The 25,777-nt window shown below is 42.9% G+C and overlaps 1 protein-coding gene across 6 annotated transcripts; it reads right to left on the reverse strand.

Moving 5' to 3' along the window:
* Positions 1-7,239: 7,239 nt before the first annotated feature.
* Positions 7,240-25,590, reverse strand: LOC106567487 (RNA-binding protein 27). Of its 6 annotated transcripts, none has more exons than XM_014136769.3 (21): positions 25,235-25,590; positions 24,378-24,496; positions 24,096-24,223; positions 23,904-23,986; positions 23,447-23,643; positions 22,352-22,654; positions 21,261-21,491; positions 19,347-19,508; positions 17,849-18,004; positions 17,416-17,557; positions 17,024-17,207; positions 16,571-16,798; positions 16,304-16,432; positions 16,038-16,157; positions 15,859-15,933; positions 12,628-12,789; positions 12,372-12,476; positions 10,341-10,559; positions 10,045-10,128; positions 9,808-9,927; positions 7,240-9,684 (listed from the first exon to the last, which is right to left on the reverse strand). In XM_014136769.3, the coding sequence occupies exons 1-21, from the start codon at positions 25,291-25,293 to the stop codon at positions 9,604-9,606; spliced, it is 3,087 nt and encodes a 1,028-aa protein (XP_013992244.1). In that variant the 5' UTR covers positions 25,294-25,590; the 3' UTR covers positions 7,240-9,603. The 6 variants fall into 6 exon arrangements, with proteins under 6 accessions (XP_013992244.1, XP_013992243.1, XP_013992246.1 ...); XM_014136768.3 differs by having other exon boundaries at positions 16,304-16,435; XM_014136771.3 differs by having other exon boundaries at positions 16,304-16,435; positions 17,858-18,004; positions 25,235-25,589.
* Positions 25,591-25,777: the final 187 nt, after the last annotated feature.

Below are 25,777 nucleotides of genomic sequence, written 5' to 3' on the forward strand. Positions count from 1 at the left end.
CAGACCTGTGTGGAAGCACCTGCTTTCAGTATACTTTGTATACCTAATTTACTGGTGTTGCCTTTATTTTGGCAGCTACCTGTATTTCCCAGATAGCCAACAGGCTAAAGCTAAAAGTATTGTAGTTTAATCAGGACTGACCTAAATAGTGATACATTTTATGCTGATCATCCAAAAGGAAACACACTTGTTATTTACAGATATTTCTGGTCTTAATCCTTCCCTTCATTGCATTGGGATAGTGTCAGTTCATGATTATCTACATTGGCTAAATCTGATTACTGGATCTTGTAGATACATAAGGCAGTACCTTGCTCTGCTCTCTATCCCCCATCCAGGTGAACACCTGTTCTCAGTGCACTATATCTCATGTGGCAGGCTGACTGTCTCTCCCAGCAGTAGAAAGAAGAGCCAGGTAGGCCAGTGACACAGTGCTTCCATCTGATCCGAGCCACCTTTCCTCCGGTTCCCCAGACAGTGAATAATTCAGCAGCACAGTGGCAGGCATCCATTACCACATTGGCATGTTCTTATTCATTATAGAGATTAAAACAGGCAAGGTCTTTTCTCACAAGGACCTGTTGCGAGAGAGAGAGAGAGAGAGAGAGAGAGAGAGAGAGAGAGAGAGAGAGAGAGAGAGAGAGAGAGAGAGAGAGAGAGAGAGAGAGAGAGAGAGAGAGAGAGAGAGAGAGAGAGAGAGCGCACCTTGGCAGTGTACATAGTCTTTTTGTATACAGTAGGCCTACTTTAAGGGAAGTCAGACTCCTCGAACTCCCCTTTATACTTGTATCATTGTCAAGCTGAGGTGCAAAGATGTTCAGAGATGAGTTCTGAATACACAGGACATTGCGTTATAAATCCATTGTGTCAATAGAGCACGAACCTAAAACTTGCTTGATGTTGTTGAGACGGGGATGGGGATAGGGAAGATATTTCATCGGGGTTCATCAGTGAATTCTGGCATCCCAGAACCACCTCCCTCTATACCTACCCAGTCTCCTTCCCGCTCACTTTGGGGCCCAGCTGGGGTATTTTCTCTTCAGCCAGAGCCACTGGCTATCCCTTTCAGCAGCGTCTGACATTGACTTGATGGTTTGGCGTAAGGCTTGGCCGTGGAAACCAAGGTCCTTCAGCAACCTGGTGGTAGATGTTGACACAAATCCACAACACACAACCTTTCCAGCCTAGTCTCCCTGTTCTGCATCTGCTGCAAGCTTAGCATACTGCAGCCTCTTCCTCTCGTATACCTCGTCCACATTATCCTCCCAAGGCACTGTTAACTCCACTAAGTAGACAGCGTGCAGAGAGTTGGACCATAGTACCAGCTCTGGTCTTAGGTTGGTAGCAGTTACAGTGGCAGGAAAAAGTATGTGAACCCTTTGGAATTACCTGGATTTCTGCATAAATGTGTCATAAAATTTGATCTGATCTTCATCAAAGTCACTACAATAGACAAACACAATGTGCTTAAACTAATAACACACAAACAATTATAAATGTTCATGTCTTTATTTAACACACTGTGTAAACACGGTGCTGGGTGGAAAAGGTATGTGAACCCTTGGATTTAATAACTGGTTGACCCTCATTTGGCAGCAATAACCTCAACCAAAGTTTTCTGTAGTTGTGGAACAGACCTGCACAATGGTCAGGAGGAATTTTGGACCATTCCTCTTTACCAGACTGTTTCAATATTTTTGGAATGTCTGGTGTGAACCGCTCTCTTGAGATCATGTCACAGCATCTCAATCGGGTTGAGGTCAGGACTCTGACTGGGCCACTCCAGAAGGCATATTTTCCTCTGTTGAAGCCATTCTGTTGTTGATTTACTTCTGTGTTTTGGGTCGTTGTCCTGTTGCATCACCCAACTTCTGTTGAGCTTCAATAGGTGGACAGATACCCTAACATTCTCCTGCAAAATGTCTTGATGAACTTGAGAATTCATTTTTCTGTCGATGATACTAAGCTGTCCAGGCCCTGAGGCAGCAAAGCAGCCCCAAACCATGATGCTCCCTCCATCATACTTTACAGTTGGGATGAGGTTTTGATGTTGGTGTGCAGTGCCTTTTTTTCTCCACACAGTGTTGTATGTTCCTTCCAAACAACTCAACTTTAGTTTAATCTGTCCATAGAATATTTTACCAGTAGCGCTGTGGAACATCCGGGTGCTCTTTTGCAAACTTCAGACGTGCAGCAATATCTTTTTTGGACAGGAGTGGCTTCTTCCGTGGTGTCCTCCCATGAACGCAATTCTTGTTTAGTGTTTTACGTATCGTAGACTTGTCAACAGAGATGTTAGCATGTTCCAGAGATTTCTGTAAGTCTTTAGCTGACACTCCAGGATTCTTCTTAACCTCATTGAGCCTTCCGCACTGTGCTCTTGCAGTCATCTTTGCAGGACAGCCACTCCTAGGGAGAATAGCAACAGTGCTGAACTTTCTCCATTTTAGACAATTTGTCTTAATGTGGACTGATGAACATCAAGGCTTTTAGAGATACTTTTGTAACCCTTTCCAGCTTTATACAAGTCTACAATTCTTCATATTAGGTCTTCTGAGATCTCTTTTGTTCGAGGCATGGTTCACATCAGGAAATGCTTCTTGTGAATAGCAAACTCAAATTTTGTGAGTGTTTTTAATATGCAGGGCAGCTCTAACCAACTCTCCAATCTCGTCTCATTGATCGGACTCCAGGTTAGCTGACTCCTGACTCCAATTAGATTTTGGAGAAGTCATTCGCCTAGTGGTTCACATACTTTTTCCAACCTACACTGTGAATGTTTAAATTATGTATTCAATAAAGACAAGAAAAATACAATCACTTGAGTGTTATTCGTTTAAGCACACTGTGTTCGTCTATTGTTGTGACTTAGATGAAGATAAAATCACAATTTATATTCAATTTATGCAGAAATGCAGGTAATTCCGAAGGTTTCACATACTTTTTCTTGCCACTATATGTCTGATGGAACTGAGGCATTGGCCCACATCTGACAGATTTTCCAGTCTCGGGCCGCATTCAGCTGTCCAGCCTTTGTCCTTGGAGAGAGCTTCCTCTGTTTTTGCCCTCTATGGACAAATGCTTTTCGTTGCACAGGGTCATATGGGGAGCGCAATTGGCCCATCGTCGTCCGGGTTAGGGGAGGGTTTGGCTGGGGTAGGCCGTCATTGTAAAATAAGAATTTGTTCTCAACTGACTTGCCTAGTTAAATAAAGGTCAAATAAAACATGCTCCCAGGCACTTCAGTGCTTTACTGTGCCACCAGGTGTACCTTTCTTGGGAGAGGCTCACTTTGCATCCAGTCAGGATGTGTCTGAGGGTTGCTGGTGTTGAACACAGGGGGCATGATGGATCTTCACCCAACCAATGGTTGGGATTTTGGGGTGACGGAAGCACATTATGTCGATTTGACAAGGATTATGCTCTCCATGTTCTCCCACCTCATCCACTGCCCCTGCTTGTGAGAAAGCATTGGCACACCTTGCTGCTTATTCCTGACGGTGCACTTCATCCCAAACTAGCTCCTTGTGCCAGGAGGGACGACTTTCTCTGAGACCGAAGCATCCACTTCTCTGTTGCACTTGGCCTACTATGTCCCCGTGTCAGAGGGCTGCTTTTGCTTGTTGAACTGCTTCCCTTGGAATCCACTTCTGTCCCGTTGACAAGGTTGGTGCAGCAGCTCTTGATGAATGTGTCTCGAGACTGCTAGTGTCATCTCTAGTCTTACTTTAGTGCATTTGAACTCTGACAGACCAGAGAGAAGCAGCTCAAGGACTCCTTTTCCATAGAGGCCAATGTTGCTGAGGCATTGTCGAGCCTCTAACTAATTCCTTGTGTAGGAGCAATTCATCCTCTCCATCTTCTCAACCTTTGTGAGGGGCAATGTCGTACACAGTTAGCAGCCACATCAGATGGGGTAATAGTCCAAACTGCAGGCACCAAAGCTTCAGCTTACCAGGAAGCATGGACCCGTCAATGCTCTCGAGGCCTCTGATGGTCTCCTGCCTTAGCACCTGGGCTTGGTCTGTGTCCTTGAGGCTTGCATCATACCATCTTCCAAAGCTTTTGATGGACTACTCAGACACTTGGTATTGGTTCATCATCGATTAATAATCTATTGTCAGATAGTTTACCTTTGGTGATGGAGATGCTTCTTGACTTGCATGGTTTTATCTTCATTCTGGCCCACTTGATGTTATCTTGAAGCTTTCCCAGCCGACGTCTTGTGCATGCCGTATTATTCAAGATGTTACCCTGAATTAAGTATAATGTCCTTCTCTCACATCACATGAACTCTTATTCTTTGACTTCTTAATAACAGTATGCATAATTCAGTAGTCATTGTGGTGTATTGTTAGCTTGTCATCTGTGTGCATTCCCATTCTGAAAATCTGACATGTTTTATGGATTTGTTTGTGGTGAGATGTGAAAGCAGCATTCCTCTCCCTGTAAAGCTCTAAAGATTTCCTCCACCAAATGACCCTCCAATTGTTGTCTACCTCTCCGCTCTCCCAGTCTGTCTCCACTTTGGACTCTTTGGCGCGTGCATGTAGAGTGCTCATCGCCCGGGCGACAGGGGATCTGAGGATGACGAGTGGCTGAGGTTGGTGGTTGACGTTCCGTCCCACGGGGAACCCAACAGTGCTTGCATTAAATCAAATAGACTCTGAGTGTTTTCACTTGACTTCCTAAAGTAAGGAATGTTCATGCATTATTCATTAACATTTGAATATGTCAAAGTCACTGAAGCAAAATTAAGTTCTCCCTGTGTTGGAATTCTGTTTGGGTGGGTGTCATGGAATAACCTGTTTTCCCATTGTCATACAAATGCAACTATAATTAAGCAATAAGGCCCGAGGTGGTGTGATATATTGCCAATATACCATAGCTATCGGCTGTTCTTATGCATGACGCAACGCGGAGTGCCTGGATACAGCCCTTATCCGTGGTAATTTGGCCATATACCACATACCCGAGGTGCCCTATTGCTATTATAAACTGGTTACCAACGTAATTAGAGCAGTAAAAAGTAATGTTTTGTCATAACAGTGGGATACGGTCTGATATATCATGGCTGTCAGCCAATCAGCATTCAAACCACCCAGTTTATAATGTGGTTATATACACTGTGTACAAGGTGTCGAAAGTGTTCTCAATTGACTCAAGGCTTAGAAATCCTTCTTTAACGTCTCTTCCCCTTCATCTACACTGATTGAAAAGGGATTTAACAGGTGTAATCAATAGCTTTCACCTGGATTCACCTGGTCAGTCTGTAATGGAAAGTGTTTGTTTTGTATACTTAGTGTAGATATGGTGCCCAGTAATCTCAAACCTGCTTATTCAGTACCACAACATGACTATAACAGAGCTATAACAATCAGGAGTCAGTAGGCTGTCATGTACAGAAAGATGTGCAACATCGCTCAACAGAAAATAGCATGAAATCCATGTGATAACACAAATGTGTCAAATCTAGCTGTCACTAGGTGCCAGTAGGAGGTATTCTGACAAAATAAGTCCCTCCTTGTTGCTTAGAGGTGTTAGAGAAAGTAAATAAGTAATATTGTGCCTGTGTAAGACAAGTAGGACTAGGGCATTAGGGACCTGACAGTGTTAGATACCAGTCTAAACAGACATCATTGCTGTATCAGTATGGAAATTATTGTAGTAGTTTAGTGACATGTAGAACCACTGATTATCAGTGATACAGTTGAAGTCGGAAGTTTACATACACCTTAGCCAAATACATTTAAACTCCGTTTTTCACAATTCCTGACATTTAATACTAGTAGAAATTCCCTGTCTTAGGTCAGTTAGGATCAGCACTTTTATTTCAAGAATGTGAAATGTCAGAATGTACTTCAGCTTTTATTTATTTCATCACATTCCCAGTGGGTCAGAAGTTTAAATACACTCAATTAGTATTTGGTAGCATTGCCTTTAAATTGTTTAACTTGGGTCAAATGTTTCGGGTAGCCTTCCACAAGCTTCGCACAATAAGTTGGATGAATTTTGGCCCATTCCTCCTGACAGAGCTGGTGTAACTGAGTCAGGTTTCTAGGCCTCCTTGCTCGCACATGCTTGCCACAACTTTGGAAGTATGCTTGGGGTCATTGTCCATTTGGAAGGCCCATTTGCGACCAAGCTTTAACTTCCTGACTGATGTGTTGAGATGTTGCTTAAATATATCCACATAACTTTCCTGCCTCATGATGCCATCAATTTTGTGAAGTGCACCAGTCCCTCCTGCAGAAAAGCACCCTCACAACATGATGCTGCCACCCCCGTTCTTCACGGTTGGGATGGTGTTCTTCGCCTTCAAGCCTCCCCCTTTTTCCTCCAAACATCACAATGGTCATTATGGACATTTCTCCAAAAAGTATGATCATTGTCCCCATGTGCAGTTGCAAACTGTAGTATGGCTTTTTTATGGCGGTTTTGGAGCAGTGTCTTCTTCCTTGCTGAGCGACCTTTCAGGTTATGTCCATATAGGATTCGTTTTACTGTGGATAGAGATACTTTTGTACCCGTTTCCTCCAGCATCTTCGCAAGTTCCTTTACTGTTGTCCTGGGATTGATTTGCACTTTTCGCACCAAAGTACGTTCATCTCTAGGAGACAGAACGCGTCTCCTTCCTGAGAGGTATGACGGCTGCATGGTCCCATGATGTTTATACTTGCATACTATTGTTTGTACAGATGAACGTGGTGCCTTCAGGCGTTTGGAAATTGCTCCCAAGGATGAACCAGGCTTGTGGAGGTCAACAATTGTTTTTCTGAGGTCTTGGCTGATTTCTTTTGATTTTCCCATGATGTCAAGCAAAGAAGCACTGCGTTTGAAGGTAGGCCTTGAAATACATCCACAGCTACACCTCCAATTGACTCAAATGATGTCAATAAGCCAATCAGAAGCTTCTAAAGCCATGACATCATTTTCTGGAATTTCCCAAGCTGTTTAAAGGCACAGTCAACTTGGTGTATGTGAACTTGACCCACTGGAATTGTGATACAGTGAAATATAAGTGAAATAATCTGTCTGTAAACAATTGTTGGAAAATTACCTGTGTCATGCACGAAGTAATGTCCTAACCGACTTGCCAAAACTATAGTTTGTTAAAACAAGACATTTGTGGAGTGGTTGAAAAACGAGTTTTAATGACTCCAACCTAAGTGTATGTAAACTTCCGACTTCAACTATATATCATTCAGTATCTATACTAAAGAAAGGACACAACACAGGTTTTGAAGGTAATATTTTTGGGGAATGGTTTCTCTCGCATCTTCGCAATGTTGAAATTTGAACGGTATAGTTTTTTTTTTTTACTTGTCTAATTCAAGTTCTTTATTTAAATGTTGTAATTTGTTCCTTTCCATATAACACCATTCCTCCATGTTTATTGGTAAAAGCAAACATGCTAGTGAGTTAGAAATCCATTTTACAAACAGAATAAATCAAAAATACATACACTTCCTGCAAATATAAACAGTAACAAATCCCAAAAAATATTCTTCCAATAAGTGTTTTACATGTTACACTACCATGTCATAGTTGCATCCACAAGGTAGTACAACAATGGGAGAAAATCCTCAAATCAATTTCTGAAATCTCACTGAAGTAATAGTCCTGCCATTAGATTTGTCCTACTGAAGTTATCAAGCAAAGGGCTGTTCATATGTTGCTGTGAAATATGCAATCCAAACAGGAAAAGCACATAGCAAACAAGGAGGGTGCAGTGAAAAACTCAAATTTCTTATTCTCTGCACACCCAAGTCTAATAATCAGCTGGTTGATAAGCTGAATCAGGTGTTACAACTGGGGTTGGAGTGAAATCCTACAGGAGGGTAGCTCTTCACGAACAGGGTTGGAGAGCCCTGTTCTAGAGTCTGACCGTCATCCCCTTCTCACATTCCAATGGGCTTTTTATTGATCTCCAAAAATAAACATGTGACCTAACTGATATAAAATTGTCACGCCAAGCCTCACACTGATAGGACAAAGTCAAAGTCTCGAGAGGAGTCTTCCTTTCCCGTTACTCTAACCTAACTTTCCCAATAAGACTGCAAAACAGGGGACAAAATCAAATAGGGGCAATGGCAACATAACCGTTTTCAGCGCTAACATTGAATTCAATGGTTTAGTCTTGAGTTACAACAGGGTGGTCCTGGCCAAATATGAAAGCATAACATGCTATAGGGTTCAATATCTATACTTCAGGGGCATCTCTAAAGAATTTCAGCTCTCCCTCTCTTGATTAAATGTAAATACGGTATGGAAATATAGCTTCTTTTCATCAATTATACATAATCATATAAGAGTTGATGTTAGTTAGCACATTCAGAGCCACCAACATTTCTCCACTTGCAGGGTGGTACGGGGAGCTCCTCACTCATTAACATTAGGTGCCTCGCTTACATGGAAATGGATTTGCTGCTGATGTATGTAAAGTAAGATCATAAACTGTGCATGGAAACATTACCAATCTGTAACAAATGACTGGTTATTTGACAACTCTTGTCAACACCATGCATTTTCCTTGAAGATGAATCCTGGCAGAGATGAGTTGGTATGAACATGTCTTTTATGTTATGTGAAGTGACGCCACAAGGGCTGGTTTAAACACAAACCTACGTTAAATAAGCAGAGTAAGTGGGACCTCTTTTCCTGACAATTTCATTCATTCATTCAAATGACAAAAAAATTGAAAAAGTATCAAAGTAAATCCTATTGCAAACATTTACAAAATTTACAGAAGAAAATCACTAATCTCAAAAATTCAGCCTTCTGCTGATTACGTAAGGCAAAATTAGAGAAAATCAAATGTTCAGTATACATTCAAACACCATTGTCTACAGATATCCAACACGTTTGACAATAAATGACTAGCTCCTCATCCAAATATGTCTTTGGCTTTCAGATGACTAAGGGGAGATGACTTGGGTTAAGAGAAAACAGTTGTTACACACCATCTCAAAAGTGTGTAACAGTCTTGGTGTTCATATGTACATAAAGTGGCACCACACATTTAGTCAACAACAAAATACTCGGGGGAATATCAATTGTATCTCTAAATTCAAGATGGAGTTTGTATCTAATTTGCCAGGGCATTTCAACAGTAAACTTGGTGATCTCTGCCGTAGACCGAGACGGTGAGATCTGTGAGGGTGTGGCCATCCCCGGACTGAGGACCTTTGAGCCTTGAAATTATAGACAACATTAGCCAAACGAGGGAGAAGGAAACCATAGCTTAAATATATATTAAAATAACTAGTTATTCACAGTAGTCACAAATGTTGTGTGTTACCAATTATCTAGTAACCACATCGAAACATACATCTCCTATTTATAACGGTTTAGATTTTTATCTCAGAAAAAGTGAGATTTGAATAATTATTCAGATGTTTGAAGAGACAAAACAGTCTGCCTTTTCAAGCTTCAAACGTATCATTAAAGGAACTGCTTTCTCTCATAAGTGTTTCATTCTTCAGTCTCAAAATACTGGAAATTGCAACAACAAAAAAACAAGTGATTTCGTCAAATCGGCTTGAATGAGTTTTTTAAAAAATAAAGTAATTCCCACTAAAAAGTGTGACGTTCGTATTGCATTCATCGCCTCCATGAACGACTCTCGTACTCGTCATCCTCATCGTCGTCTTCCTCCATAAGCAGGTAGGGGCTGACTTCCTCCTGGAGGAATGAAATCAAAGAACAGTCATCAGTTCATTGAATTCTGAATTATTAACATGACATGCTTTCCCAAAATGCCTAAATGGTATAAAAACATATGGGGAGAGATGTATAGTAACGTACCTTATTGGCCTCATCCTTCAAAGACTCCTCTTCAGGCTCTGTGGACACAGATGGGGTCTTCGGCTTGTGCCATGAAATCTGTAGAACGCGACCTTTGAACTTTGCTCCTTGGTTTGCAGCCTATAAAATGTGAAAATGATCATGAAGGGTGAAATTCAATTCAAAGTTGTGTTAACTGTCTGTTATAAAGGCATCCAAATGTTACTAGCTACTGTGCGTCATATCTGCAGGACGTACATTCTCTGCTTCACTCCGGGTCTTGAATGTCATGACAACGCTGGTAGCATCCTGATCATGAAGCTCCTGTATCTCACCAAATTTCTGTGACAAGGACAAGAATACCAAACAGCCGTAAGTGCCAGTGGAAACTCCTTTACACATCTTCTCAGGCATTGTTTTTACTACTATAACGATTCATGCTTTGTACCACAGGATGAGTTCTAGCTCTGACTTTTCAATGTTAAAATAAGCCATTTTGGGGAAACCATGCAACTAGCTGGATAGGATAAGATGTGATGGTTGTATTTCCTTACCACAAAGTGAGGCATCAGCTCCTCCTTCTCTTCCTGTGTGACTCCCATGATGGCGATAGCCCGGGGCCTGTGGTCCACCACCATGTGATTACCCCCTCCCCTGCCTCCTCCTCTGTGTCCCCGTCCCCTGCCCCTTCCTCGGCCTCGGCCCCTGCCCCTGCCGCCTATTGGATCGTCCACCTTCCCCCGCCCGGTCGGTATCAAGCCCAACCGTGTGGCCTAGGGGAACACAGCCAACAAAGTCATCAGATCCACAGTTACAGCTACTCCTCAACATCACACAAAACGAGGTGCCACCTGTCACTATTAGGTGAGTACCACAGAGGCAGATGTGGAAGCAAGAAAGCCGGCTGTGCCACCTGGCATGTCCTCAGCAAACAGTGCCATGCAGCGTCAGTATCTAGGAAGAAAATGTAATGCCACTCAGAACAAGTGTCCCCACAGGTCTGGTAACCATCTTTAATGAGTCCAAGGGAATAAGGACCAGCAGGCTGATTGTGGTGGGCCTGATGGCTTGGAGCGGCAGGTAGCCTACTGGTTAAGGGCGTTGGGCCAGTAAACAAAAGATGGCTGGTTCGAATCCCGAGCTGACTAGGTGAAAAATCTGTCTGTATCCTTGAGCAAGGTACTTAACCCTAATTGCTCTTGTACCGTGATTTCCGGACTATTAAGCGCACCTGAATATAAGCCGCACCCACTGAATTATTTTTTTATTTTTATTTTGAACATAAATAAGCCGCACATGTCTATAAGCCGCAGGTGCCTACCGGTACATTGAAACAAATTAACTTTACACAGGCTTTAACGAAACACGGCTTGTAACGAAAAATAAAACATTTGCAGTGAGCTTTGTCTTTTTGCACTGAGTCAATTCCTCACGCTGCTGTTTCCAACGTCTTATCATCGACTCATTAAGACCAAGCCCCGTGCAGCAGCTCTATTTCCTTTTCCAACAGCCAGATCAATCGCCTTCAACTTGAAAGCTGCATCATATGCATTTCTCTGTGTCTTTGCCATGATGAGGGTGACAAAATGACTACCGTAATCAGAATGATGGGAAGTTTGAGAGCGCTCGATTTAATCTAAACAGTAAATAAAAAAAGTTGTTTGACCTTAACCCGTTCGGCAATTTCATTGGTCTAATGAAAGCTTCATGCCGCCAAAAAACTGAGCACGTCACAGAATGTGTTTTTTGGGGAGAAAAAAATTGAAAGCGGGAAAAATCCATATATTAGCCGCGTCATTGTTTAAGCCGCGAGGTTCAAAGCTGGGAAAAAAGTTGCGGCTTATAGTCCGGAATTTACGGTAAGTCGCTCTGGATAAGAGAGTCTGCTAAATAACTCAAATGTAAAAATGGAGCAGAACACCAACACTCGTCCTTCCCTACCCCTCCTACTAAATGTCATCCCTCTATTTTCTTACAAGGAACACGAGCTCAAACTTTAATGAAATCAGATGCATCAATGTACGATGTGTGTTTCGTTAGCATTCGTTAGTGGGTGTCCTCTGGGCTTGGTAAGTGCCTGCAGTTTAATGTGCAGAAGAGGGATAAAGCCATGCATATTTCATGGAAGCTAATTTAAGCACACCAGGCTGGGAAAGCCATGCAGAGAGGTGTTGCCATGAGAAAAAAAAAACAAGTTTGTTGTTTAGAACCTGATCCTCTGACACTGAAGACGTGTTTTTCCTCTGGAATTGATTTTAGAATTTTTTAATGTTCCATATTTTTGGGGCGTGCCGGCAATGATTTTGCCCTGGCGCAGCACCCCAGCTAAATGACTGCAGAGGAAACACTGGGCGACATATGTGACTAGCAGCAGACGAGAGAAGCTGTGTGGCAAGGCATACGTTCATATCCAAGGTGATGTCCTGCTGCTCGCTTCAGACCATTCTTCTAAAAGGTTGCACATTTGTTGGAGTTGCCTTGTCTGCCACTACTCTTTCAGTATGCCAGAACACTGCCACATTCCAGACATGGTCATCAGTTCTAGAGAGAGGACTTCCGAAAGTATGGATGCCCTGTCTACCCACCTCAACCTGCAGCTGGCCCAGTTTCTGCTTCAGGTCTGTCGTGTCCTCTCCAGAACTCATCTTCTTGTGGAAATCAAGCTCTGTATCCAGAAGCTCCTTTTGTTTCTGAGGGACAGCACAGATCAAACAGAGCCATTGATATTACGTGTTGGATTTCCACAATGCATGAACTACATTGTATAAGCAAATACTGTAAATAGCAGTGATGGCGCAATTAAGTAACTACAGCCCTATATGATATGGTAGGTAGACTCACATCTATCTTGGTCTTGGACTGGGCCGTGGAGTGGGAGGCTGGGTTCATCTCGTTCTGGAGCTGGGAGATCTTGTCGGTCAGATCCTTCAGAGTCTTCATAAGGTTGGCCCTCTCCTCTGGCTTCAAAGTGGCCCGGTTCTTTTCAAGTCTGTTTATTAGAGCCTATAGGAGGAAGGACATGAGATTGACTAATCAGTGCTAGACAAGCAGGGTTTTCCAGGACAACACACAGGCTCTTTTGGTCTTACTGGTGTCCTTGGTTTTGATAGTGAATGGAACAATGTGATGATGATCACTGCATGTGGCTTATGTGCAACTGTAAAATGGAAGGTGGTGATATCCTTTTAATTATCAACTACACTGAACAGAAATATCAACGCAACATGCAACAATTTCAAAGATTTTAACAGTTTATAAGGGAATCAGTCAATTGAAATAAATTAATTAGGCCCTAATCTATGGATTTCACATGACTGGGAATACAGATACAATGCATTTGGAAAGTATGCAGACCCCTTCCCCTTTTCCACATTTTGTTACGTGACAGCCTTATTCTAAAATGAAATAAATACTTTTTCCCCCCTCATCAATCTACACACAATACCCCACAATGTCAAAGTGAAAACAGGTGTTTCGAAATTGTAGCAAATGTATAAAATATAAAGAGAAATACCTTATTTACATAAATGTTCAGACCTTTTGCTATGAGACTCAAAATCAAGCTCAGGTGCATCCTGTTTCCATTGATCATCCTTCAGATGCTTCTACAACTGAGAGTCCACCTGTGGTCAAGTCAATTGATTGGACATGATTTGGAAAGGCACATACCTGTCTATATAAGGTTCCACAGTTGACAGTGCATGTCAGAGAAAACACCAAGGTCAGAGGATTGTGTCGAGGCACAGATCTGGGGAAGGGTACCGAAACATTTCAGCAGCATTGAAGGTCCCCAAGAACATTGGCCTCCATCATTCTTAAATGGAAGAAGTTTGGAATCACCAAGACTCTTCCTAGAGCTGGCCACCCAGCCAAACTGAGCAATCGGGTGAGAAGGGCCTTGGTTAGCAAGATGACCAAGAACCCGATAGTCACTCTGACAGAGCACCAGAGTTTCTCTGCGGAGATGGGAAAACATTCCAGAATCTCTGCAGCACTCTACCGATCAGGCCTTTATGGTAGAGTGGCCAGACTAAAGCCACTCCTCAGTAAAAGGCACATGACAGCCCGCTTGGAGTTTGCCAAAAGGCACCTAAAGGACTCTGACCATGAGAAACACGATTCTCTGGTCTGATGAAACCAAGATCGAACTCTTTGGCCTGAATGTCAAGCATGGAGGAAACCTGGCACCATCCCTACGGTGAAGCATGGTGGTGGCAGCATGTGGGGGATGTTTTTCAGCGATAGGGACTGGGAGACTAGTCAGGATCGAGGGAAAGATGAACGGAGCAAAGTACAGAGAGATCCTTGATGAAAACCTGCTCCAGAGCGCTCAGGATCTCAGACTGGGGCGACAGTTCACCTTCCAACAGGACAACGACCCTAAGCACACAGCCAAGACAATGCAGGACAATGCAGGAGTGGCTGTGAATGTCCTTGAGTGGAGCCCAGCCAGAGCCCGGACTTGAACCCAATCGAACATCTCTGGATAGGCTTGAAAATAGCTGTGCAGTGACGCCCCCTATCCAACCTGACAGAGCTTGAGAGGACCTGCAGAGAAGAAGGGGAGAAAGTCCCCAAATACAGGTGTGCCAAGCTTGTAGCGTCATATCGAAGAAGACTCGAGGCTGTAATTGCTGCCAAAAGGTACTGAGTAAAGGGTCTGAATACTTGTGTAAAAGTCATATCTCCCCCAAAATGTTATACATTAGCAACAAAATCTAAAAACCTGTTTCTGCTTTGTCATTATGGGGTATTGTGTGTAGATTGAGGGGGGGAAACTATTTAATCAATTTTAGAATACGGCTGTAACGTAACAAAATATGGAAAAATGTGGAAAAATCTGTTGGTCAGAGATACCTTGAAAAAAAAAAAAGTAGGGGTGTGAACCAGAAAACCGGTCAGTATCTGGTGCGACCACCATTTGCCTCATGCAGCGCGATACATCTCCTTTGCATAGAGTTGAATCAGAATGTTGATTGTGGCCTGTGGAATGTTGTCCCACTCCTCTTCAATGGATGTGCGAAGTTTCTGGATATTGGCAGGAACTGGAACCCGCTGTCGTACATGTCGATCCAGAGCATCCCAAAAATGCTCAATGGGTGTACAGGTCCTTGCGACAAGGGGCTGTGCAATATCATGCTGAAACATGAGGTGATGGCGTCGGATGAATGGCACAATGGGCCTCAGGATCTGATTACTGTCTCTGTGCATTGAAATTGCCATCGATAAAATGCAATTGTGTTCGTTGTCCGTAGCTTATGCCTGCCTATACCATAACCCCACCATGTGGCACTCTGTTCACAACGTTGGCATTAGCAAATGGCACGCCCACACGACGCCATACACGTTGTCTGCCATCTGCCCGGTACAGTTGAAATCAGAATTCATCTGTGTGAGAGCACACTTCTGCCAGTGGCCATTGAAGGTGAGCATTTTCTCACTGAAGTCGGCTACGACGCCGAACTTCAGTCAGGTCAAGACACTGGTGAGGAATACGAGCACACAGATGAGCTTCCCTGAGACCGTTTCTGAAAGTTTTTCAGAAATTCTTTGGTTGTGGAAACCCCAGTTTCATCAGCTGTCCAGGTGGCTGGTCTCAAACAATCCCGCAGGTGAATTCAGATGTGGAGGTCCTGGGCTGACGTGGTTACACGTGGTCTGTGGTTGTGAGGCGTGTTGGACGTACTGCCAAATGCTCTAAAACGACATTGGAGGTGGCTTATGGTAAAGAAATTAAATTCTCTGGCAACAGCTCTGGTGGACATTCCTGCAGCCAGCATGCCAATTGCACACTCTCAACTTGAGACACGTGGCATGTGTGTGTGACAAAATGGCACATTTTAGAGTGGCCTTCTGTGCCCAGCACAAGGTGCACCTGTGTAATGATCATGCTGTTTAATCAGATTCTTGATATGCCACACCTGTCAGGTGGATGGATTATCTTGGCAAAGGAGAAAGGCTCACTAACAGGGATGTAAACACATTTATTTCAGGTCATGAAACATGGGACCAACACTTTACATGTTGCGTTTATATTTTTATTCAGTATATATGTAATATAAGCAACCATACCTTCTGGCATTCAATCTGCTTCTCAAGCATCTCCTGCTTTTTTTTCCTCATGTCCTGTTGTAACTTCAATGTCTCCTGAACAAAGAACAAACCAAACAATTGAATAGAGTGGAATTTAGATTTTTGTATGAAAGGTACACTGAAGCTTATTCAAAATGCTAACAGCAAAACTGACTTGCCTGCTTCTTTTTCAAGACCTCCAGTTCTTCAAGTGCTTTGGCAGTTTTACCAAGTGACTTGGATGTTGCCTTGAGGACTGTGGACATGTAGAGGAGAGGAGGAGAGGAGGCCAGGAGTGCCTAGGATAGAAAAAGACAAACACACCCTTTGATTACTACCTTACCCCCCTGTGTCAATCCACTCTCTTTACCATAATACAACACCGTGTTGCAGACCTGTATAGGGGCACACTCAGACCCACAGAGCATAGGAAATGACTGCTTACTGCTGCAGGGTCCGCGCTGGGATGCAGGGAGTCCAGTTTGCCCCCGGCCACAGCCCCAACACCTTGGCAATGTTTGGGCATCGTCTTATTATTCAGCACATAGGCCCCGGGACTGTGCTGCTTTATCACCTGCTGGTTTATACAGAAAGATAAAAAAAGTAATGCATGGATGATGATCACTGCTGACCTGGAACTTAGAACTTCTCTGTTCAAAACCAAAACTGCTGGTTGAATGAATTAATGGTTTGACCAGCAGTAGCTGTTCACCTTGTGGACGTTGGGTTGCTGTTGCCCCATGGCAGAGCTCTGGCTCGGTCCGTCCCCCTGACCCTGACCCATGCTCTGTCCCTGCTGCTGGGTGTTGGCCTCTCGGTGCCAGTACACACGGATGAAGCGGTTGTTGAGCACCGCCTCAATGCTGGAGATGGCCCGCCGTGCCTCTTCGTTGGCTGTGTACTGGATCAGTGCTGCCTCTGGGTCACCACCAAACACCACCTATGGGAGACGGGACAGGAGGGACAGGTCAAAGGAGATACAGGAAGTAGTGATATAGGCAAGCAGATTTGTCCTTGAATACCCTCGAATGTATGTAGACTCCCCCAATAATGATCTAAAAAGTTCCTGTGTTTAGTGGTACAAATGATATCAAGAAATTGTGAGTAAAGTGCTGTCGAGATAAAAAGCGAATGAAATAGTCAAATACAGTCATGTTACTCTTACCTGAATATTTACGATGGTACCAAACTTGCTAAAGTGTTCATTCAATTTGGTGATGTTGTTGAGATCTCGGGGGATTTTGCGAACTTCCAGCTTAGTGTTGACATAGTGATTCTTCTTGGGGAAGCCCCCGTGTTGGGGCTTGTTGTTGGGGAAGTTAAGTTGGTTGTTGGCCTGGTAGTTTGACCTGGAAGAGAATGACAGAAGTGAGTGACAGGGCAGAGGAGCCAATGACAGTGATCTGTGAAGCAAAGTTCGGGTCAAGTAATGAGTCATCTAAATCCAGGCTCCTACAGAGGGCAATTAAAACTGCCATTGAACTGGAATTGCTCACAACGCTGCAGTGGAGGGTGGGTACTGTGCGTGTTCAGAGTGGCCCTTGTGTGTGTTCTTACTTGTCCATCCAGGGTTTTTTGGGCAGTTGGCCCTCTGTGGGACCCAGGGGCCTCTTCCTGCTCTCCTGCTCGGTGCTGCTGTAGCGGGACACACTGCTGGGAACACTGGCCACTGCCGGCTCTGTCTGGATCACTATATTAGCTGCTGGGAAAAGGAGAAAAACAGTCAGTCGTAATGACACAGCTAGAATCTGGACTGCTGTCTGGATGAAAATAAGGATATGTAAAGTGATTCTAGCTGTGCATGGCTTTTTCTCTAAGATCCTAGTCTGGTTCGAGTTGTTTGATCATGTTCTCCAAATGAATTAACATATGGAACTCGTCTCATGTTTCGTATTGGTTAGGAGCAGAGGAAAAGCCCAATCTAAATAACTAAAGTGACTGTGTTGAGTAAAAGGGATCGATTAATTAAAGTGGGACAGGATAGACCCACATGTGATACCTCTGGATCCCTGGCCATCTCCGGAAGTGAGGCCAATCAGGTTAGGTCTCTGGGTCTGGATGCGGGGGATGAACTGCCTGTACTGGGGCCGGCTGGCTGCAGTGATGCCTGGAGACTCTGGGTTGTAGGCCTCTGGGTCGTAATTATCTGGCAGCACAAGGGATGGGCCACATCATTAGAAGAACTAAAACATCATTTTACACTGTGGAGAGTGACAATTCCCAAATAGGCATATCTGTAATAACACCTACTTTAACTGTATGCATGCATGCTTACAAGGAAAACCTAAGTATGGTTATACTATTGAGCTCAATATTATAAAGTCTGATTTTGCTATAGAAAAGGATATGGCTTGGGACTGTCAAGAATGCATGCACTAAACTAAAACATGGAGACACCCAGATCAAGTAAAACAAACACACACACACACACACACACACACACACACACACACACACACACACACACACACACACACACACACACACACACACACACACACACACACACACACACACACACACACACACACACACACACACACACACTTCGGGTAGTATTCAGACCCCTTGGCTATTTCCACATTTGGTTACATTACAGCCTTATTCTAAAATTGAAAGAAATACAAATACTCAGCAATCTACAAACAATATCCCATAATGACTAAACAGGTTTTCAGAAGTTTTTGCACATTTCCAATAATAAAAAAATATATATTACACACACTACCGTTCAAAAGTTTGGGGACACTTAGAAATGTCCTTGTTTTTGTAAGAAAAGCTCCATTTTTTTGTCCATTAAAATAACATCAAATTGATCAGAAATACTGTTAACATTGTTAACAATGTCTACACTGTATTTCCGAACAATTTGATGTTATTTTTAATGGACAAAAAAATGGAACTTTTCTTTAAAAAACAAGGACATTTCTAAGTGACCCCAAACTTTTGAACGGTAGTGTGTGTGTCTGTGTGATATATATATATGGATATATATATATATTATTATTTTGTATTGAGGGTAGAGAAATGGACTGAATTTCAATTAATTCATTTTCTCACGTATGTGGGCAGGATTAGTCAAATAAAGTTTGCACACATCTAATGTGCACCTTACAGCACCAACCGTAGATTTCCAGTTCAGAAACAGTGTGACCCTCTGGTCAACATATGTTATTGCACCCTAAAGAAATGACTTGATCATGCAGGCAAGGCAGTAGGACACAAAAACAAAACTAACACCACCACCCAAAAAGGAAATAATTTGCAACACTTGAATGAACCATGTGACCATAAACATTTTAAACCAATATAATTTCTCTGTCTTTCCTCACTTACTACAGTCAAACTGAACAACGGCATTCTGGTTCACATTGATTTGAATGACGATGTGTTTCAAAGAAAACAAACTGACAAAAAGTAAAATAATATGGGAGCTATGCTTAGAAGTACCACTTTTCCATGCCAATGAGAAAATCATAGCTGCTTACATTCTGACTGAGAATATTGGGGGTGTAGAGAGACTGAAGAAGATGGAGGTGGTGGAGGAAGAGGAGGTGGAGGTCCCACTCCAGGCGGTCCCAGAGAGGAGGCGGAACTCGCCCCTGAGTTGTTGGGAGTATCTATCCCACTTGCTGGTATTAATGGGGGCCCTATGGGAGATACAAATCCAAGCTGAACCCAGCTAATACTAGACAAAAGCCATTTACTTAAACTCCTAAACAGAAAAGGCTAGGTAAAGTACAGACATGCAGTATAGGGTGAGCACCGGTGAGGGTAAGACAACAACAAAGACAGCTGTTTCTCTGAGGTGCGTATCTACACTGAACAATTTCAAAGTTTTACTGAGTTATAGTTCATATAGGAAATCAGTCAATTGAATAAAATTCATTAGGCCCTAATCTATGGATTTCACATGGCTGGGCAGTGGTGTAGCAATGGGTGGGCCTTGGACGGCAGCCAGGCCCAGCCAATCAGAATGAGTTTTTCTCCACTAAAGTGCTTTATTACAGACAGAAATACTCCTCAGCAATGACATTGTAGGCAGCTTAAGGTAGAGAAATTAATATTAAATTCTCTGGCAACAGCTCTGGTGGACATTCCTGCAGTCAGCATGCCAATTGCATGCTCCCTTAAAACTTGAGACATCTGTGGCATTGTGTTGTGTGACAACTGTACATTTTAAAGTGGCCTTATATTGTCCCCTGCAAAAGGTGCACTTGTGTAATGATCATGCTGCTAAATCAGCTTCTTGATATGCCACACCTGTCAGGTGGATGGATTATCTTGGCAAATGAGAAATGCTCACAAACAGGGATGGAAACAAATTTGTGCACAAAATTTGAGAAAAATAATATGTTTGTGTATATGGAAAATTTTACTAAAATGTATTACTTCAGCTCATGAAACCAACACCTTCCATGTTGAGTTGATATTTTTTTCCAGTGTATGTAACACAACAAACCGTCCTTATGACATGCTATTTCTCAATTTAACAGGCAAGCACCCGCAGCTTTTCATACCGCAGCGCGCCCCACCAGCTGGCTTTCTGTCCGACTCCCACCCGCTACCACAAGAACTGGTCCCAAACCCAACGCAGTCCCGCAATGTTCTTTTAGGCGTATGTGACGCAGCTCACGTGCCAGCCACGGTCCTAGCCATTTTGCACCCTATAGGCAATATCAAATGCGCAAAAATCACTTAAGAAATAGGTTAAATTACCAGAGATTCTCACGTGGCCCATTATATTAGACTATCTGTATTACTGGGCTGTATCAACCAATATGCTAGATGTAGTTGAAGAGAGCAGCGTTTTTGAGACTTGCCCTTTCGCTAGAGCTATTTTTATAGCCTACCTTTTAGGAGTGGAAAGATTTTCAGACTGATAAATATGCGTGATCAATATTTATTTCCATGCAATGTAGTAAACTATAACCTAATCATATTTAGGAAGTACATTTCCTTGGAAATATAACTGCCCAGTGCTTCTCTGCCATGCATAGGCCTACTCCATTTAATTGAGACCACACGCGCACCTGATTTCGCACGCATGGCTACTGAACTTGAAGCAGCAAGAATAATGACAGCGACACTTTCTACTTTTGCATATAGAATATAACCTACCTTCTCGGAGGCCAATATGCAGGCAGAGACAAATAAATGGGAAATCAATACTTACCGTTTGTTGACCACTGATGTAAACAAACATCCATGCATCCTAAAATGACTCTCACCACATTAGGATCTAAAGTTAGGGCCCTGGGTTTTTCCTAATCATGTGACCTGACCAGGAAAAACACTTGGCCTTAGCCTATGTCAAACACAGACTGGTAAGCATTCGGGGATCAGGAGTGATGGTCGAATTGGAGACGGCATCATAGCAGAGACATGGTAACATTACTCACCAGGAGGAGGCATTGGGAAGATGCCCGGTGGGGGCGGCTGGCCGTGGGGTGGCATGGGCATCCTGATGGCAGGGGGCGGCTCGGTCATGGGTGGCATGGCCATCCGGGCCGGTGGTGGCATGCCAGGTGGGGGGAACGGGATCATGGCGGGCAGCGTGACGTCGTCCACAATCAGAGGATCATTGCCGTGGTCAAAGGGACAGAGGTCACCACGCACACAGAAGCCTTTCTCTGTGGAAGACAGAAAGGAAGATCGATGAAAATTGAGTAAAAATTATCAATTACATTCTCACCATAATTATGCTCAGAATTGCTTTCCCCCAGTCATATAAACAATTACATCAGCCCAAAATTAGATGCATCTACTTTTCAACCGTTTTGTTGAGAGCTCCTGATAACATCCAGGCAATTCTCTGAACCCTCAATGGTGGGGCTGAGTGAGAAATATTGCTGCACTGTTGAGACCGTTGGATAAATATAAACAGTGTCCCATTGGAGAAGCGGCTCTAAGCCTGATCTGCACTCTCAGGGGAAGGATGTTGAACCTGGGTCATTAGCAGTGCTTTAAACCAGGCACACACTTACTGAGGGTTAGAATGCAACCAACCTACCACATTTCATTCATAAACAAATAATTGGCTGATATTTGACTGTAAATATTTGTACAATTTGACTACTGTAGACACATGAACGTAACACTCTACAGATAAGGCTCCTAGCATATACAATGACCAGAAGACCACCCAAGGCCACCTGTTTCAATATTGAACATCCTTTCACAAGTTTTTGCATGTACATGCATTACATTAGAAACTATTTTGGATATGGATGAGTTAGTCTTGTCGTTCAGTCACTAAAACAGATAAGTTACATAAACAACAGGTCATTAATGTAAAAGAGAATGGGTTCTCAATGACTTACCTGGTTAAATCAAGGCACAAGTAAAAGCCAGATATTGTTGCTACATTAATTGTAGGGCTAAGAGACATAGGTAACATCTAATTTCATAATATAGACCTCAGATCAGAGTGAAATGAGACTATTTCAGTTGGTAAGTCTTTCTCCAGAATAACCCAGAGGTGAGCCCTTACCGTCGTAGTCGCGACAGCGGTGCTTGACTGGAGTGCCCTTGTTGAACAGCTTGCCCTCCCTGTGATTGGAGTAGTAATTAGACCAGCTCTCCGTGGTGCTGTCGGGCAGGTGAGCGGGCGCTACCACGGTAACAGAGCTGGGGACAGCTTGGCCAGCAGAGGAGGGGAACGGGTGCTGCTGGGGGGTTGGCAGGAGAGGTGGCGGATGCTGGTGTTGCTGCTGCTGTTGGGTACCCAGGGACCCAGAGGTGGAGTTGAAACTCTCAGGCTCCTTCCTCTCCACTTCAAACTTTAACCTGTAATCTGTTGAACATACAGAGACAAAGAGAAAAGCTTTAACCCAAAAGTCACAATGTAAACTTAACATTACTTTACACCACTGGTTCTGGGTTAAGTTTAAAAAACGTTGAAGTACTACTTAAGTAATTTTTTGGGGTAGCCGTACTTAAGTTCTCTAATTATATTTTTTTACAATTTTTAACTCCACCACATTCCTAAAGAAAATATTTACTTTTTACTCCCATACATTTTCCCTGACACCCAAAAATACTCACTACATTTCGAACGCTCATGCAGAACAGCAATATGGTCCAATTCACACACCTATCAATATAACTTGTTGTAATCCCTACTGGAGTTTACCTGTCTGTCCAAAAAAGAAAAAGAAAATTGTGTAGTCTGGTTTGCTTAATATAAAGAATTTGATGTATAGCATTTACTTTTACTCAAGTATGACAATTTAGTACTCTTTCCACCACTGTACTAAGTACATTTAAAACCAGATACTTTTATATTTACTCAAGTAGTATTTTACTGGGAGACTTTCACTGGAGTCATTTTTTATTAAGGCATCTTCACTTTTACTCAAGTATGACAATTGAGTACTTTTCCCACCACTGCCCAGAATTTATCATAATCTTTATTATGAGACACCCACACCACAGAGGGCATTTAAGGATCTCCCCTGTACAAGTCAAATCAATAGGCTAATTTCTTGAATCTTGACTCTTCTTATCAAAGATTTGTTTTCAACCTTTTAGGTTAACATTTGAAGTGAAGCAGATTTGTCCATGTCCGCACCCCTGTGAGTCTCACCTCTCCCTCTGCTGTGCTCCTTGTCCCTGCTCATGCCTCGGCTCCCACTTCGGCTGCGGCTCCTGCTGCGGCTGTAGCTGCGCCCACGAGAGTTGCCTCCGCGCCGGTCATGCCTATCACGGTGGGAATCTGTGCTTTTACCATGACGGTCCATGTCACGCCGCTTGCGGTCGTCTCGTCTGCGGTCATCACGGCCCCTGTGTGGTCAGGCGATCAAGGCATGTTGGTTAGTTATTTAGCAGCACTTTTTATACAGCACCAAACCTTTTCATGGTAATCTGTACTACTGATGTGACTAGCATTTCAACAACAAGACCTACATTGTGTGTCAAAGATCATTAGACATAAGGGCCTAATCAAACCAACATCTTGACCTCCAGAGAGCATCATCACTGTCAAGAGGTGAACTCACTGGAGAGAACCATGAAAATAACAAAAACATAGACATCGGCCTTACCTTGACTCGTTGAAGTCAGAGCGGTTTCTCAGTGGACTTCTTCTCCTCCTGTTATCCCCCCTATCCTCTTCTACATTTTCAACCTTAAGATTGAGAAAATAACAATAATGAGCTATATCCCAACCATCAAAGACTGCAACATAATACAACGGAAAGGATTCTGCATGAAGCCAGTTCAACACATGCCCTTACCTCCACAGCCTCCTGTTTTAGTACATGGAGTTTGGTGTCCTCTTTGGGAACTTCCTTAGCAAGTGGATTACCCAAGTAGTTTTTGGTGGTCAAACAATCAAAGAGCTTATCAACAAATCCGGTGGTTTCTGTAATAGGTGAAGTATCAAGACATAAAACTTTCATAAACATTTCTCTTGAATTATTTCAGACTATCATTCAGTCACCTAAATGTTTCTACAACGGAAATACTAGTTTATGTGATGCAAAACAACACTGACATTAATGAGTTGTGTGTCCTACCTTTTTGTAAGAAGACATCCAGTTGATCTGCACAAAGTGCTTTCAGCTCTTTCTCAGGTTTGTCCTTCTTTACCAAAGCCACAACATAATTGGCTAAAGCAGAGGGGTCAGCATCACATCTGCAAAAGCAACATTATCCATATTGCTCAGAACAGGGTTTGTATCAGACAATATCTGTCAATAATCATGTGTAACCAAGCCAAGAAATTTGCAATGACAAGAAAGTTTGAGATTTTGAATTGAGGCAGCAAGTTAAACACTAATCTAGTTCTACCTAACATATATGTTAGCAATGACAACACACACTTATATAAACTGGGATGTCAGGCTTTCTAACTGGCTAGCTAGCTGGTTGGCTATAAATGATAGACGTCACTACTAGCAGTGTCTAGGGGTAGCTAAGCTACCTTAGCCACTACATTTATAACTATGCCAGTCTAGTTTATTTCATATCCTAATTTACCCATACATCACAAGCCACACTTGCTGTGCAATAGTAATATCAATGATTCTCGTTGATTGGGACGATGTTGATTGAGTTTAACTAGCCAACTTTAGTTAGCTGGTAGTCAGACAAAGTTAACTAGTTAGCTAGCTTTCCAGCTGGCTAGTTAGTTAAATCCATTTCGGCAGCGACACCAAAACACATAACGTTATCTAGAATGACTTAATGTGATTAGTGTCTACAATTTGCCCAACATACCAGATATGCAGAATGTATAACGCCGTATAATTTACACCACAAACGTTCATTTGGTATTTGTACTGCCACATAGCAAGCTAGCGGTGGCGTAGCTAGTTAGCGTGCTAACTCGTGCAAGCTAGCTTGCTAAGTGTCATTTCAATTCATCACTCACATTGGCTCCAGGAGTTTTGCGAGCCACGACTTCAAAGCTTCCACATTTTCTATGATCATCGTGAAAACGGCTTAATAATACTGACTATAAGTTCAAGGTGTGTTTTGATATTCCTACTTTCATCGTCTACAAATGTATATTAAGCTTAGGCCTTTACTAATCACTTCACTTGCAGGTCGGACGAATTGCTTTACGTTCAAACACAGGCATGGCAACATAATGTTCATTGCTAGTTTGGATCCTTGGGACGTCCCAACTATAACGTGCCCACATTGAAATTGAAAATGTTACGATTAGGGTTTAATAAGGGTTAAGGTAAGATTTAAGGTAGTGGTTAAGGTTCAGGTTAGGGTTAGGGTTAAGGGTATGGACGTCCCAAGGATACTAGATATCAGTAACAGCGACACAACGGACATGTCGTAAGCCAATCAGCTGGCCAAACCAAGGGGTTGTCACTAGTTATCACAGCCACAAGGTCTACAGTATATCGTAAACATGAATGAAAACTAAAATTAGCTTTTTGGTCTTAATTTAAGGTTAGGG

Source organism: Salmo salar, chromosome 13 (assembly GCF_965601325.2).
Source record: "Salmo salar chromosome 13, fSalSal1, whole genome shotgun sequence".
NCBI lineage: Eukaryota > Metazoa > Chordata > Actinopteri > Salmoniformes > Salmonidae > Salmo > Salmo salar.